The sequence below is a fragment of the Staurois parvus genome, unplaced genomic scaffold, assembly GCF_062004578.1.
Source record: "Staurois parvus isolate SC_StPar_1 unplaced genomic scaffold, SC_StPar_1.0 ptg000066l, whole genome shotgun sequence".
NCBI lineage: Eukaryota > Metazoa > Chordata > Amphibia > Anura > Ranidae > Staurois > Staurois parvus.
Genome location: NW_028317862.1, coordinates 10,947,624 through 10,965,326, shown reverse-complemented (window position 1 = coordinate 10,965,326; position 17,703 = coordinate 10,947,624). Strand labels below are relative to the sequence as shown.

Sequence of the window (17,703 nt, the reverse complement as noted above, 5' to 3'; positions counted from 1 at the left end):
GGTGGGCTTTCAAATCCTGAAGCACTTGTGCTGAGGGTATCCAAGGTAGAGCATGGTGAGGTCTCTTGGAAAACAGTTATTCCTGCTTTGACCCAGTTGTGAACAGAATGGTCAACCACTCTAGCCAAGTGGCAGGCCCAGTGATATTTTTTGAAGTCCGGAAGGCCTGTAAGCATGGGCAGAGTCAGCAAGGCGTAATTAAGTCTATGAGATTTCTTCTGCCAAAAAAAATGGAAGCATGGCATGTTTTAGCCAAGAAGGCCACTGGTAACGCTATAGGAACAGTCTGGAAGATGTACAGGAGGCGTGGCAACACACAGATTTTAAGAATGGTGGCTCTGCCAAACCACGGGTAACAAGACCAGTCCCACTCTCCAAGATCCCCAACTATGTTAGACAGGAGTGGTTGAAAGTTACATCTATAGAGATCCCGCAGATCTGCAGGTAATTGAGTTCCCAGGTATGTTATGTCTTTTTTCCATGTAAAGGGTAAGTGGCATATACGTAAGAGGTTTTTTACCTTAACGCAGAGATTTATGTATGTATGTATGTATGAGATACAGAGGGGGTTACAGCACAGTAGAGACACATATATAGCAACGTCAACCATCCCTGTCTTTTATAGTTACCGACCTGCACCAAGCAGTGAGATGTAACTACGAGGGCTCAGGTCATAAATAACTTGACACAGAACATATGAAATACTAAAGAGGTGTTACAGCCTATTAACCCTTACATATAGCAAGCTTTAGCTTATAAAATGGGGATTCTTTGTTACATATATTGCAATATATGCTCAAACTGGTCAACTGCATCAAAGTGATCCCGCTCTGTTCAGTGTTATTCTACCTAAGCAACTCCTATTTCCAAAAATAGCTACTCTTGAAGTGCCAAATATTGGGCAGACACAGCTGGAGGTGAAAACAGTTCTAGACCAAAATCATGCTGTGCATGTCCACAATTGTGCAAAAATTAATAAAAAAACCCCACACAATACAAAATTTAGGAGGGTGCACAGCTCCAGCAAATCATATCCAAGGAAGTACAGTCAGGTCCATAAATATTGGGACATCGACACAATTCTAACATTTTTGGCTCTATACAGCACCACAATGGATTTGAAATGAAACGAAGAAGATGTGCTTTAACTGCAGACTATCAGCTTTAATTTGAGGGTATTTACATCCAAATCAGGTGAACGGTGTAGGAATTACAACAGTTTGCATATGTGCCTCCCACTTGTTAAGGGACCAAAAGTAATGGGACAGAATAATAATCATAAATCAAACTTTCACTTTTTAATACTTGGTTGCAAATCCTTTGCAGTCAATTACAGCCTGAAGTCTGGAACGCATAGACATCACCAGACGCTGGGTTTCATCCCTGGTGATGCTCTGCCAGGCCTCTACTGCAACTGTCTTCAGTTCCTGCTTGTTCTTGGGGCATTTTCCCTTCAGTTTTGTCTTCAGCAAGTGAAATGCATGCTCAATCGGATTCAGGTCAGGTGATTGGCTTAGCCATTGCATAACATTCCACTTCTTTCCTTTAAAAAACTCTTTGGTTGCTTTTGCAGTATGCTTTGGGTCATTGTCCATCTGCACTGTGAAGCGGAGTCCAATGAATTCTGAAGCATTTGGCTGACTATGAGCAGATAATATTGCCCGAAACACTGCAGAATTCATCCTGCTGCTTTTGTCAGCAGTCACATCATCAATACAAGAGAACCAGTTCCATTGGCAGCCATACATGCCCACGCCATGACACTACCACCACCATGCTTCACTGATGAGGTGGTATGCTTAGGATCATGAGCAGTTCCTTTCCTTCTCCATACTCTTCTCTTCCCATCACTCTGGTACAAGTTGATCTTGGTCTCATCTGTCCATAGGATGTTGTTCCAGAACTGTGAAGGCTTTTTTAGATGTCGTTTGGTAAACTCTAATCTGGCTTTCCTGTTTTTGAGGCTCACCAATGGTTTACATCTTGTGGTGAACCCTTTGTATTCACTCTAGTGAAGTCTTCTCTTGATTGTTGACTTTGACACACATACACCTACCTCCTGGAGAGTGTTCTTGATCTGGCCAACTGTTGTGAAGGGTGTTTTCTTCACCAGGGAAAGAATTCTTCGGTCATCCACCACAGTTGTTTTCCGTGGTCTTCTGGTGTTGCTGAGCTCACCGGTGCGTTCCGTCTTTTTAAGAATATTCCAAACAGTTGTTTTGGCCACGCCTAATGTTTTTGCTCTCTCTCTGATGGGTTTGTTTTGTTTTTTCAGCCTAATGATGGCTTGCTTCACTGATAGTGACAGCTCTTTGGATCTCATCTTGAGAGTTGACAGCAACAGATTCCAAATAGCACACTTGAAATGAACTCTGGACCTTTTATCTGCTCATTGTAATTGGGATAATGAGGGAATAACACACACTTGGCCATGGAACAGCTGAGAAGCCAATTGTCCCATTACTGTTGGTCCCTTAACAAGTGGGAGGCACATATGCAAACTGTTGTAATTCCTACACCGTTCACCTTTGTATGTAAATGCCCTCAAATTAAAGTTGACAGTCTGCAGTTAAAGCACATCTTGTTCGTTTCATTTCAAATCCATTGTGGTGGTGTATAGAACCAAAAATGTTAGAATTGTGTCGATGTCCCAATATTTATGGACCTGACTGTAACTGAAGAAATGTAAAAAATAGTTTAAAACAAGTAAATATGATATATACTTTCCTATCTATTCACTAATGCTAGCAGAATAAGGATTAAATATAGTCAATGCTGATTAGAGAGTGAAGTTCCGATTTAATTAGTGGACGTATATGGATTATATTTGGAGAAAAAAGGATATCCTTTAGTGTCACTTTAATAGGAATGCAGCAGATAGGAATTTTCGCATGCATCCTTACTGTAATATAATTGATCATTTTTATATAGTTTCCTGTTCTTGTGTATGTTCCATTACTATTTTACTGAGAGACCATTTTACAGATAAATGTATACATTTTGTATTTTTTTTTTGTTTACAAACGATTTTATTGTACATGAGTAGACAGTAGAACAGCAGCACACTTTAAAAGTGATATTGTCAGCAAAAACAAGGCACTTTTGAAAAGTACAATACATAAAGGTATATTAACATAACAAAGAAGATAAGAAAAAAAAGAGGAAGTAAGTGCATGAAGTACGTAAACGACAAAGTAGGTTAGGTGATACACCTGTCAATAGTACATGCCAGCCAACTTTTACTGGGGATGTTATTAAGCATGTAATAAGTGTCTGCAATCTCTCCATGACTCCCATTTTTTATCGTACAAGTGCATCTTATCCAGTAGGGTATAATGAATGCGTTCCATAAGCATTACAGTGTCAATTCTGTGTAAAACGGAGTCCAAGGGTACAACATTGGACCTCCAATGTAGGGCAATAGACCATAAAGCGGCAATACATAATGTGTGTATCAATCTCAGATTGGCATCAGAGACCCCTGGGATATGGGCCCCCAATAAACAGGTCTGCATGGACAATCGTATCGGGGCACCCGACAATAAGGCAGCGACCTCAGAAATCCTACGCCAGATCAAAGATATGGTCGGGCAATCCCAAAATATATGAACCAAAGTACCCGTGCAGTCACAGCCCCGAAAACATAGAGGGGACGTTTGTGGAAACAGTACATGTAGTCTTGACGGGGTATAATACCATCTGGTTAGAACTTTAAGGGCCGTCTCACGAACCGAAAGAGATCTAGAGCTCTTGCATATATTATCCACCATGGAATCCCAATCCTCATCCGAAAAAGTGACGCCACAATCCTCCTCCCATTTTCGTCTGTACAAAGGGGGAGCATGAAAAAGACAGATCAAAAATTGGTGATAAAGATTTGAGATAAGACCCCTACCCCTGGGAGAGTCACGGCTGATACGTTCAAAAAAGGAAATCGGAGAGGATGGGGTAAGGCCAAAGTACGCCTTAAAAAAGTGCCTAATCTGTCTATAACGAAGGTACTCACGAAGAGGAACATCAAACAACACGCGCAGCATATCAAAGGTAATATAAGATCCTCCTCTTTGGAAATCAGATAAACTGATAAAAGATCGATCATACCACCAACGAAACATATGAGGGGAAGAAAAGGCTACAACAAAAGTAGGATCCCCAAAAAATGACACACCTGGGGGAATAGAAGAGACTAAACCCAATTTAGATTTGTGTTTGGACCAAAGCGTCAGTGAGTCACTATGGAGTTATGAAAAACAGTCGATCGGGGGGAGATGTTAGACCATAAAATTCCCGGTAAATAAAAAGGACGTATCGACTGAGACTCAAACTTGATCCACGGGATTTGAGAGTTAATAGTAGCCCATTGTGACAATTGCGCAAAACGAGCCGAGAGATAATATAGCCAAAAGTTAGGAAGACCGAGACCTCCCGACCGTTGTGAGCGATACAAAATGGATGAGGCAAAACGTGGATGCTTATTTCCCCAAATAAAATTATTAATAGTCCACTGAAAATGATCCAAAAAGGTTTTTGAGACCGGAACTGGAAGTGCTCTAAAAAGATAAAGCAATTTGGGCAAAATATTCATTTTAACCGCAGTGACTCTACCCAGAAAGGAGATATGATAACCGTGCCAGATCTTCAGTAGAGTAGAGAGACGCGATACACATGGTGGATAATTAGCCGCAAATATATCCGAGTATCTGGGAGTGAGGTTAATCCCCAGATAGGATATCCTGTCCTTGACCCAGCGAAATGGGAAAGAACTACGGAGAGATGCACTTAGGGAGTCAGGAACATTAACAGGCATGACCACAGATTTGGTAAAATTAACGGGGAGACCTGACACTTTGGCAAAATCGTTCAATACAGCACACAAGTTAGGTAAAGAAGTCAACGGGTTAGTAATAAAAAGCATAACATCATCAGCATACATGCTCAATTTAAAATGTGAAACTAATAATGAATAGCCAGAAATATCCGAATGTGATTTAATCGCCAATGCCAAAGGTTCCAACACCAGCGCAAATAAAAGGGGTGAAAGAGGACAGCCCTGGCGGGTACCTCTACCCAATGTAAAGAAGTCAGAGTTACAGCCAGGAAGCCTAATTCTCGTTTTAGGAGAGTCATACAGGGCATGTATGCCTGCCAAAAACCCCTCACTAAAGCCCATTTTCTGTAGCAAGGAGAACAAGTAGGGCCAAAGAACACTATCAAAGGCCTTGTTTATATCCAAACTCATCAACAGAACCTCTTTGGAATGTAAATTGGCGTCTTGAATAACATTTAGAGTGAGACGAATGTTATCAGTAATAAATCTGTCGGGAATAAAACCCGACTGGTCTGGAGAGACCAAAGAGGAGATGATAGGGGCCAACCGGTCCGCCAAAATACGGCTAAATATCTTTAGATCATTATTCATGACTGAGATTGGTCTATAGTTTTGTGGCAAACAGTGGTCCTTCTGTGGCTTGGGTATTAGAGACATGTTAGCCAATAACATCTCCTCAGGGAACTTACCCCCCTGCAAAACATCATTAAATAAAGTTATCAAGTATGGAGCCAATGTAGAGGCAAAATGTTTATAATAGCTAGCGGTAAATCCGTCAGGACCCGGCGCAGTAGAGCGCGCCTATCGCACATGTTATTTCCTCTAAAGTACAGGGGGCATTAAGAGTGACAATCTGAGAGGGTGTAAGGGCAGGGAGGGGTATAGAGTCCAGCCAAGAGTCCGACAGAGGGACAGAATCCGACTGCGGAGGAGCTAGTAGTTTAGAATAAAAATGTTCGAAAATACCCAAGACTTCCTTAGGTAGAGATGAGATAGCACCCGAATTTGTGCGTAATTTATACACGTGTGGGGGCGCAGAGAGTGGTTCAACTTCCTTGCGAACATGGTAGATGCCGAGTTACTATGTAATAGGAATGAGGCCTTCAACCAGCGAAGGGCCTTTTCAGTTTTTTGGGAAAGCAGGGCATTCAGTTCCAAGCGCTTTTGGGACAGTAGCTGTTTATTAAGTAGAGATGGATTAGCGACATGGCTTCTATAGTGTGCTTCTAATTCTCGGGTTAGAAGTAGTATTTGCTGCCAACGTTTTCTATTTCTGGATGAGGCCATGGAGATAAGTCGGCCTCGTAGGACCGCCTTGTGGGCTACCCAGAGTGTGGCTGGGGAAATATCAGGGGTTAAATTAGATTGAAAATATTCCTGAATAGATGTAACCACTTCCTGGCGAGAGTCAATATCGGTTAGCATAGAGTCATTAAGTCTCCAAGAGAAGGGAGTAGGTGCCAATCCCACAAATGTGATAGATAAGGCCACAATACTGTGATCCGACCAGGGGCTCAAATGAATGCAAGCTACCTTAGAATTAGCTAGTAAAATTGGGGTACAATATATATAGTCTAATCTAGCATAAGAGTCATGTGGGTGGGAATAAAATGTGTAATCCCTGGCTCCGGTGTTGTGCGCTCTCCAGGCATCCACCAACTGGAGGGTATCTAATTTCTTAGTAAGGGATTTTGGGAAAGCCTGGGAAGAATGCGAGGGGGAACTACGGTCCAAAAGAGGATTTGCCACCAGATTAAAATCCCCACCCACCAAGAGATGAGGAGACAAAAACCTATCCAGAGTACCAAAAAATTTTGAAAAAAAGGTAGCTTGTGCTGAATTCGGTGCATATACATTAGCAATAGTAAGTTCTCGACCTGAAAGGGTGCCTTTAAGAATGATAAACCTACTGTCCGGATCACGATACACATGTTGAACCTCAAAGGGGAATGAGTTATGTAGAAAGATGGCTACGCCCCTACTCTTGGAGGAATGCAGGGTATAATACCCCTGCCTATAAGATCTATGAAAATATGTCGGGTGTTTTGCAGCTGCAAAATGTGTTTCCTGTAATAAGATAATCTTGGCTCCCAGTCGTTTATATTGAAGAAAGGCCGTTTTGCGCTTGTTTGGCGAATTGAAACCCTGGACATTATGCGAAATACATTGAATTACCATAGTAAACAGAGCTTATTACTATCATCATAAGAGTACACATTACAAGGATATCCCCTAAAATTAATTGGCTAGACATAGAAATCCACAGGTCTATAGCAGACAGACGTACAGGTGGCAGAACCAGCCCAGGGGACCTCCCGGCCCCAAGATGGGGGCCATGATGTCCACAGACCGACACAACACCATCCTCATGCACTAAAGTGTTGAAAAAAAAAGAAGACAAAAAACAATAGAGGAGATTTGAAGAGCTCCTACAAATAAGGTAACTAAAGAACATGGATCAGGCTGAAAATTTGTCATACCTGATAAAACAAAAAGTTCAAATATTAAGGGGCCAAATGGGCCCAAACCCTGTCTCCCTAAAACATGGAAAACGGAACTGCCACCCCTCAATCGGGCGGCGACACTTCCGGCCATGTCAGGAGGCAGGGTGGGGTAACGTGTCAAAGAGTTGTGGAACCATAAACCAATGGGCGCAATTAAAAGGGACCAAAGACCCTTGTTATACCTTAACTCGTCCAGCTATCAATGCAAGACACACACATTACTCAGGATTATAAAATTAACATAGCAGTAACCATAGACATACACATCCTGACAGCGTAAGATGTAAGAAACAAAATCCCTGTGTCTCAATTCTCGGTAAAGTCATAAAAGACAATAGGCAAGACCAAGGACTGTCAAACAATAGGTAATAGGCAAGTGAGAATGGACCTATCAACCCGGATCCTGTCTGACTCTCCTTCTATCTCTCCGTGGAGATGGGGTATGCCAAATGGGAGAGACACGAGGGGTGGAGGGTGGACGTTGAGGTGATGGGGCATCCGCTAGGCCCAGTTTGGCCAAGATTGCTCTACCTTCAGAAGGAGATGTAGCTATATATGTGCTCCCATTATGTGGAACAATCAACTTAAAGGGAAAGCCCCATTTGTAGCGAATACGAGCTGAGAACAGGACCGTTGTGACGTCTTTCATTTTTCTACGCTTCTCCAACGTGGCCGGGGAAACATCCGGAAAGATTTGTAAGACCGAGCCTTCAAAGGAGATCGTAGGGGTATTGCGAGCAGCTCTGAGCATTTCCTCTTTGGTCAAAAAGTCCCTCATGCACAGGACAATATCCCTAGGTGGCTTGTCAGTAGGAGGTTTAGGGCGCAGGGCTCTATGGATGCGGTCACAGGCAAAAGACCCAGGGTCACGATCCGGGAGGAGTGATTGAAATAATTTGGTCACGATTAAGGAGAGGTCAGACATAGACTCCGGGATTCCCCTGATTCGCAGATTATTCCTGCGATTGCGATTATCAAGGTCCTCCACCTGCGCCTGTAGTTGAAAAAAGGCCGTTTGTAAATGATCATGCTCTCTGGAAAGTTCACCATAGGCCAGGCTAAGTTCATCGTGTTTGGTTTCTAAGCGGTCTGTCCTGGAGCCCAGCGTGGCTATTTCCTGAGAGAGAACATTAGTGCTTTTATGCAATTCTGATTGAAATTTGGCGGCTAGTTTGGCGTACATAGATTCCAAGCAGGACTCCAAGTCTCCTTTTGTAAGTTGCTGTGTATTTTCACTGACCAAGGCCGATAAGGGAGCAGTGGTATCCTGTGTGGGATCGGACAGGGATGCTCGCTCTGTATTGACTGGAGACATGTTACAAAGCTCGTGTGCCTTAAGTAGGTATGTCGTGAGGGACTTCTGGGCTTGTCCCTTTTTTTTCTTTGTGGACATACAGGGAGTCTCCTGTAGGTGATCAACTGAAAATAGGATAATGAATGGAGATTATAACCCCAGGGGACCTATAACGCCCAAAATAGGTTTAGGGTTGTAGTTACATGAATGCGGTTAGATTCATCTGCGAGAACATTATATTGTAAAGATAATTAGCAAGTCATGAAAGGGTAGAGAGGACATAGATCACAGTAACACGCAGATATAGCACACCGGAGCAGGATGATGGCACCAGATCCCAACCTAGGACACAAGAGGGACAAGTGGGAAGCAGAGGACCTCCAACACCAAGCACAGGGCCCTCCAGGGAGACACTCCACGGGGCAATATTAAGGCCCCAGTAGGCCTCTGAGCCCAACAGGGGCTGTGGTTACAGGAGATGGCAGGCTCCGGGGTCAGCAAAGTGAGGCCCACTCCCAGGTCACTGTGGGGGGAGCTAATAATAAGAGGGCACCCGCATCCCCCACTCACTGTGACCAGATGGAGGCTCCAGACCGGTGATGTAGGCCGCCGCCACCGCGGGAAGCAGCAAGGCTCAGCGGCGTCTCTCCCCCAGTCCCAGCAATGCAGAGGGCGCCGCGGATATCCCCAGGCGATCTCACACAGCCCGGATGGCAGCAGGTGCGGATGGGAGAGTTGATGGGTGGCGCCGGAGCCTCGGCCCACGCGGCCGCACCAGGCCGCGGACGTCAGCCGCCACGAGGGGCGGAAATATCACCCGGGTTCCGACTCCCCGGGATCGGGGATACTACCCGGGTCCTCCGCCGTCACTCCGTGATCCGCTGCCGCACGGATGGCAGCGGATTTAAAAGCTCGGCACCGGAGCTCCGGATTATGCGGCCGCTCCGGTCGCCATCTTGGACACGCCCTACATTTTGTATTTTAAGCTATGAAAACAAAAAAAAAAAAAAAAAAGTGGTATAGCATTTTGAATATTTTGTTGCAAACTGGAAAAGGATCATTCACAAGAATGCCTAAATTTATTCAACGGTAGCCATGGTTTTAATAGGTTTAAGAAGAAAAATGTTAGCTAAAGATGGAGGAGTTCCCTATGGCAAATCTTCTTAGTGAACTACTTTTATTACAGTGCAGAATGGAGCTAGTGTACACTGGGGGTGGAAAAATGTTGGCACGATTGTAAAACTATGCTTCAATGGGGAACGGAATTTAAACTAGTTACAGATACTCCTTAACGCACAGACTTAAAGCCCAACCCCCCAGGTCATAAATGACTGTTTAAGCAAAAAAAAAAAAAAAAAACCACCAACATAGCTCTGACTGCAATATTCACCTTTAACCACCTGTGCTACTTTTGGTTTTGGTAGTAATAGAATTAAGAAATTCTTCTGCACATAACCCTTGAAACCATGCAGCATAGTCTGGAGTTAGGTGAGCATCTGCACATCCTCACTCTCCTCTACACATTTCTCAGGACCAAGAGAACATAAGCACATGCTTATTATTAAAATGTACGGCACAATTCTACATTACAAAAAAATAAATATAACTACGCAGCACCCCATTTGAATTTTTCAACTAAGGGAGGCTTAGTGAGGAGGCCTGTAGTTGTAGAAAATCAGAAAAATGTGACAACCTGCAGCCCAGTATATTGTAATCATATCTATGACATGCTGAAATATCTTGAAAAAGTAATAAAATGCTATTTCCTTCTAGTTAAACTCCAAACAAACAAAACAATCAAGGAAACTTATTCCAGATATATTCATTAAATGCATTTTAAAAACTCATCTTAAGCACCATCATTATACAGACTTGCTATAATTTCAGGTACAGCAGCATAAAGAGTATAACAGAAAGAGCACTACTCTAAAGCTGGTCATACACCGATATTGAGGGGGGAACAGATTCTTCTATCCACCCAAAAAAGTTTGGTGTTGATAAAAAAAAATATCCACTCACCGTGATGCTGCAACATCGGTGTGATGCTGCAGCTTTCCTTGCCGGCTCTAAGACTAAGAGCTGAGAGATCACAAAACTGCTGATCGTTCAGTTCTTGGTCTTTTCGGAATGAACAGCGGGACTGTCAGTCATTGCTCTCCACTCTTCCCCTGCCGCCACTGGAGTGCCAGGCAGGAGAGGCAGTGGGTATAGCTGGCTTCAGCCGTCTCAGATAGCTGGGTGCTTCCTGACAATATGGTTGAGATCCTCTCAGAGCCTGAAGTGGATCTTTAACCAAAGGTGATCCTGGGCCACAGGAGATCAACAGTAAATGCAGTCTTGTGACCCAGAAGAGAAGTATGGCCAACAATCTCATCAATGAGCTACTACTCTTTCACTGTCCAGTCATTATGCTGAACGAAGTTTCTTAACCAAACTGTATTGCCCAGCTGCCTTGAAGGTCAGGCACTTGGCATGGGTGACTTGATAAATTTATCTGGTTAGAATTATACATTTTTGGCAGGCAACTGTATATTTATCTGGTTGCTTGGAGTTAAACTGCAAGGTAATGTATGCTTACCATATTGTCAACAGCATGATGCAAAATGTGACCCCTCCCACCTCATTACCTGTGTGCACGGAAACATTTGTCTTCTATCTGTATAATGACATCAGTGCAATGAGAACTTTTGTATAAAGACAGTAAATCCTTGCCAAGATTTGATGGTGGTTCACTGTTGTAGCCCTCTAAAAACAGGGGAAAAAAAAATAAAATTATAAAACAACAACACACACACACACACACACACACACACACGAAAACCAAGCATTATCTAATTGAATCTGCTGCACAGTATAATCAAATATGTGTGTGCTCTAGCAGTCAGTTTATTATTATGCTAGGAATAAACTTGGAAAACTTGCTGTCAAACCACATATACATGAAAGCTACAGCATCTTTGACATTCACCCTGTAATAACATTCAATGCTTTGAAACAAATATTCACACAGCACGTTTTCTACTTTTTAGTCACTGCTACACTTTCTCAGTGCGCTGGTTAGATTTCCAGCAAAAGTACAAAATCATAAGTGCTTTGTATAGGGGAGTCCCATTAGGTTCCAGAATCTCTCTGCCATGCTTCTACACAATTGTAGGATGATCAAAGTGGCGAAGGATGTATTGGGTTCCGGCTCTTTTGGCCCAGGCAAACCCTGCCTGCAGCGATCGATGCTGTCGGGGTTGTGGCCATTGTGGTGATGTATTTCATATCTGGTGATCATGCCCGAGACTGTTTCGTTTTTGATCTCATGTGTGGCCTCCTTTTCACCTTGTTCCATCTCTCCATACGCCGGGATGCTCGGTATGCTTTGCTTCATTGTCCCATACCGGGCCTCTTGGCTCATCAGCAGAAGTTGGCTTCCTATTTGTTTTTGTCGGCCACTAGAACAATTGCTTAGGCCTGGAAGAGCCCGTTTGTCCTTCTTCAGGGGGTGCGGGACCGTATGACCACTATGATGCTCAATGAACAGATATCGAGTATCTGCAACGACTCCAAATGTAAATTCTTGAAAATATGGGAGCCATGGTTGCAATATGCCTTTCCCACGCTCCCCCGGGCTAGTCTGGGGATGTGATGTTGTTCGGTATTGGCGTTCTTGGACCCCTGCTCTTGGTTTGGTTATCTTTTTTCTTTTGTACTCCTCCCTTTTCTTTTTTTTTGTTTTTGGTGTGGCAGTGGATAGCTGCCTTTAGTTTGAGTTACTATCAGTGTTATACTAATGTTTTGTCATTTAAATGCCATTGATAGCCCCTGCGTGGGTGTACCTTTTGCTCTGTTGGCGTTCGAGCACGGTTTTTTCTAATTTTTTATGTGCAATTGATAGCCCCTCCGTGGGCGTGATTTGTTGCTAGGGTGTTAAAATGAATAAAAACCATTGAAATACAAAGTGGAGAAAGAGAGGTTTGCCCTAATTGCTAATTTTTAGAAGGAGCCAGACAACTAGGAACGACTGAGAGGCAGGAATGGTCACTATGCCAAGTGGCCATCTCTGAATGGTCAGCGACTACCTGTATCATTTACCTTGGGTATTCAGATGTACATGGATATTTACAGTATATATAGTTATGAAGTTAATCTGGTTGCAGAAAAAAAAAAAAAAAAAAAAAAAAACCTCAGGACACCACACACACACACAAAACCTCCATATACACTATCCTATACCCACAGTTGATCCAAAAGGAAGGCAAAAAACCCCAATAAAGCAAGATCCAATTTGCTCGGGAGCAAAAAAATCCTTCCTGATCCCCCAAGAGGCGAATCAGATATTCCTTGGATAAAACTTTACCTATAAATATTAGTATCCAGTTACAGTATATTATATTCATCTAGGATATAATCCACGCCTTTTTAAAAACAAAATCTACTAAGCTGGCCAGAACCAGCTTTTGAGGGAGTCTATTTCACATTTTCACACTAGGCAATTTGTAGCTTGAAACTCGAAGCTCAAAAACGCTTGAGAAAACATTTCTGTTCATCGATGCAAATATTTCCTCCCAGTCTAGGTCTTGGAGAGCAACCCTCATCCTTTGAAACACTGCTCTTTTAAAGTTAAGTGTTTTTATCTTTCCGGTAGGTGCTTCTTGTTTACAGCCAACATTGAATATGTGTATGTATGAATGTGAGTTAGGGACCTTAGATTGTACACCCCTTGAGGGTTAGGGACTGATGTGAATGTACAATATAGATGTGTAAAGCGCTGCGTAAAATTGACGGCGCTATACAGTTGTGACCAAAATTATTCAACCCCCACTGAAATTGAGTGTTTTGGCCAGTTTGACATTGCTTTTGATCATTCAGTCATCTTGCTTACATTTACATTAAAGAGGCACTTGTAGGTCAGACAAATATAACATAACAGTTATAATGAAATAACCACAAATGTCTTTTCTGTGCTCACAGCATTATCAGTTTTATTCAACCCCCAAGTGACATTCAATCTTAGTACTTAGTACAGCATCCTTTTACAGTTATAACAGCTTTTAAACGTGAAGCATAGCTTGACACAAGTGTCTTGCAGCGATCTACGGGTATCTTCGCCCATTCTTCATGGGCAAAGGCCTCCAGTTCAGTCACATTCTTAGGCTTGCGCACTGCAACTGCTTTCTTTAAGTCCCACCAGAGGTTCTCAATCGGATTTAAGTCTGGTGACTGCGATGGCCACTCCAAAATGTTCCAGCCTTTCCTCTGCAACCATGCTCTAGTGGACTTGGAGGTATGCTTGGGATCATTGTCCTGTTGAAAGGTCCAACGTCTCCCAAGCCTCAGGTGTGTGACGGACTGCATCACGTTTCCATCCAATATCTCCTGGTACTGAAGAGAATTCATGGTACCTTGCACACGCTGAAGCTTCCCTGTACCTGCAGAAGCAAAACAGCCCCAAAGCATGATTGACCCTCCACCATGCTTCACAGTAGGCAAGGTGTTCTTTTCATCATAGGCCTTGTTCTTCCTCCTCCAAACATAGCGTTGATCCATGGGCCCAAACAGTTCTAATTTTGTTTCATCAGTCCACAGAACACTATCCCACAACTTTTGTGGTTTGTCCACATGGCTTTTGGCATACTGCAGTCGACTCTTCTTATTCTTTGGAGACAGCAAGGGGGTACGCCTGGGAGTTCTGGCACGGAGGCCTTCATTACGCAGTGTGCGTCTTATTGTCTGGGCTGAAACTTCTGTACCCACATCTGACAAATCTTTTCTCAGTTCCTCAGCAGTCACACGGGGACTTCTCTCCACTCTACGCTTCAGGTAGCGCACAGCAGTCGAAGTCAGCATCTTCTTTCTGCCACGACCAGGTAGCGTTTCAACAGTGCCCTTTGCCTTGAATTTGCGAATGATGCTTCCTAAGGTGTCTCTTGGTATGTTTAACATCTTTGCAATCTTCTTATAGCCATTGCCCTTCCTGTGAAGAGAAATCACCTCTTCTCTTGTCTTCCTGGACCATTCTCTTGCCTTCACCATGTTTGTAACCACACCAGTAAATGTCTAGAAGGAGCTGAGTATCACAGTCATTTTAAAGCTGCCTAATTGGTGCTTATTATGCTTGATTGCTGCTCGGTGACATCCACAGGTGTTTTCAATACCTGATGGAAAGCACCTGTATGAACCTCTGTTCTTCAGAGTGGTAGTCTTTAAGGGGTTGAATAATTGTGGCAATGAAGAAACCACATAAGAACCATTTACTACTGTATTACATAAACAATTGATGTCATTTTAGTTGCATTTGGGTAGTTACAACGTCCTTGTAGGATTTGATTCTGAATACAATTCCAAATGTACACTATAGTCCCTAAACCCCTTTACAGCATTGGGGGTTGAATAATTTTGGTCACAACTGTACAAGTACCTGAAATAAATAAATTTACAAAAAAAAGTATAAGATAGTGCAGTGCTAGCTTCAAATCCTATTAGGTCTTATACCATAAACCATACATCAAAAACCTAAATGTATATATGACAAATTAATAATCAAAAGTCCTTTGCAATTGTTAATAAAAAGTGTCCTTTGCCTTTAAATTTAAGCCACCTTCTGCATTCAGATTTACATTCAAATGTGCTGCATGCATAAAAGCCACTGGCGGTACTCTCACCTTCCTATTTTAACCTCACAATAGTTTGGTCAAAATGCGCTTTTGCACCTCAAATGGACCATGACAAATTCCTGGATACTGCCGATGTAAATCTCCACAGCTATATAATCATCTGCCTCTTTACCTCCACTCCATATCATGTAAATAGAAACACTTAAAAGAGTGATTTATACTTTATAAAAGAATCACTAAATATGTACAGCTAGCATACAGAGATGTGACAATCTTGTGCATTATTGCCCCATGCAACATTATGGTTACTACACTTCCACCTTCGACGAGCATCATTTCAGCATCCAAGGTCACAAATGTACGTGTTTCATCACCACGGGAATTCTTCAGGGAGGTCTCAAATAATTATATTAGTTTTTTTTTTTATTTACTGTTGGATATTAGTCAATGAAGGAACCTTATGTAGCAGCTTGCAAGCTTTATATTATTTATTTCCTTTTTGCATATTCTGTTATATTCTTTGTAATGTTTAAACAATTATAGCGTTCCTTCAATTTTGACTACCATGCACAGCTGCACCAGATTCTGAATGCTTCAGTTTTAGTAAATCTCCTCCCTTGTGTATTCATAATGTGTGTTTTATTCATTTTCTGCTGTCTGCCCAACAAATAAAAAAAGTTATGTTTGCTTGGATTTACACTTGGTACCTTTTTGGCAAGATTACTTTGTAAATGCTGTGTGCTTATATTAAAACATCATTGCTGTTTTAAGTCGCTCTGAGGAGTGAAATGTCTCAGCACATGAAGATCTCTTTTGAAAATACTGTTTGCCTGGCACATCTGGTTTTAATAACATTCCTGCTTGCTACAGTGCAATATTAGAAAGTCAGAATGAAAGCAGGGATCCTAATCTGCACACATATTGTGTGTTCATGACAGAGTTCTAAAGTAATTGGATCTACATGGCAGTCAGACAACTGCCATATAAAAATATAATATCTAATCTATCTCAGCCATGGCATACTTAACATTCTGTCAGTACAGGTTTTCTTTACAAAGAATGAATAAATAAAACAAACAATGTGGGGCAAACTTTATTTCTGCAGCATTCCTGCCATTTGTAATGTTTATTACACCGAGTGTTAAAGAGGAGTTGGAGACTAACTGTTCCTGCAGTGCCATTACCCCAGTCCATTTCCTGGTAAAAAGGGCAAAAACTTATAAACCGATTACAGGGCAATTATATTGTATTTCATAGAGGCCCCAACTAGGAATGTTGCTCTGCTGGACCTGGTAATCTCAAACCATGTAGAGCTTATTACTGTTTTTCATAGAACAGAAAATCTAGGTAGCAGTGACCATAACATGATTTCATTTATTGTTAGCTGTAAACAGCAAGCACATACGAGAAAAATAAAAATGCTCAATTTTAGGAGCTAATTTTCCAAGGATGAGAGCTGCTCTCCAAGACTTAGACTGGGAGGGAATATTGGCATCAATGAACACAACAGAGAAATGGGAGTGCTTCAAAAAGTCTGTATGAAAACACTGCAAAATATGTTCCCATTGGCAACAAGTTTAACCACTTCCCGTCTGGCCCATGTACATAAACGGCCGGACAGGATCACTGAAGGGGCGGGTTGCCGTTTATAAACATCTTCCCGCTTCCCTGCTTGTGTGGGCTGCCAATCGCTGTACGGGACCTCTATGTGAGGTCCCGATCATGTGATCACTGATTGGGTAATCAGTGATCACAGGAACAGTAGTAAACAAGATGTCACTTCCTGACATCATTGCTTACTACTAGTGAAATCTATGAATGATCACATGGTACAAGGCTATTCACAACAGCCTTGTACCATGTGACAAGTTATGACCAATCACAGCTCACACATTTTTTCTCAATGGCTGCAAGAATGCAGACAGAGAGGAGAAAATTATTGCTTTTACAGCCTTTATGGGTGTAAAAGCAATCAGTGTAAAAAATAAAAAATATTAAAAAAAAAAATTAAAATGTAAGAAAATTGTTTTTGAAAAAATATAATTTTTGGTTAAAAAACAATTTTTTTTTTTTTTTTAACTAAAAAGGATAACTGAATAAATTTTGTCCAAGATGTATGAAGAAATATTATTTATTTGCAAAATTTTATAAGAAAAAACACTTTTTTTCAAAAATTTTGGACTATTTTATTTATATAGCAAAAAAAAAATAAAAAAATAAAAAAATCCCAGTGGTGAATAAATACCACCAAAATAAAAGTTTTATCTGTCTAAAAAAAAAAATGCTAAAAAATTCATATGGGTACAGTGTTGCATGACCGCGCAATTGTTATTCAAAGTGTGATGGCACCGAAAGCTGAAAATTGGCCTGGACAGGAAGGGATGAAAGTGTCCAGACTTGAAGTGGTTAAAAGGCTAAAAATCAAACCTATGTGGCTTATGGTCAAAGTCAAAAAAGCTATAGATAAGAAAAGAG

The 17,703-nt window shown here is 41.9% G+C and overlaps 1 protein-coding gene across 2 annotated transcripts in view; it reads right to left on the bottom strand.

Annotated features, from left to right (window-relative positions):
- The window catches only part of BTBD8 (BTB domain containing 8), a 114,326-nt gene that overhangs the window by 75,623 nt on the left and 21,000 nt on the right, over positions 1-17,703 (bottom strand). For both annotated transcript variants that reach the window (XM_089668935.1, XM_089668936.1), the window contains exon 4: positions 11,254-11,371. In XM_089668935.1, the coding sequence (XP_089525061.1) occupies positions 11,254-11,371 (118 nt within the window). The remainder of the gene's footprint in view (positions 1-11,253; positions 11,372-17,703) is intronic.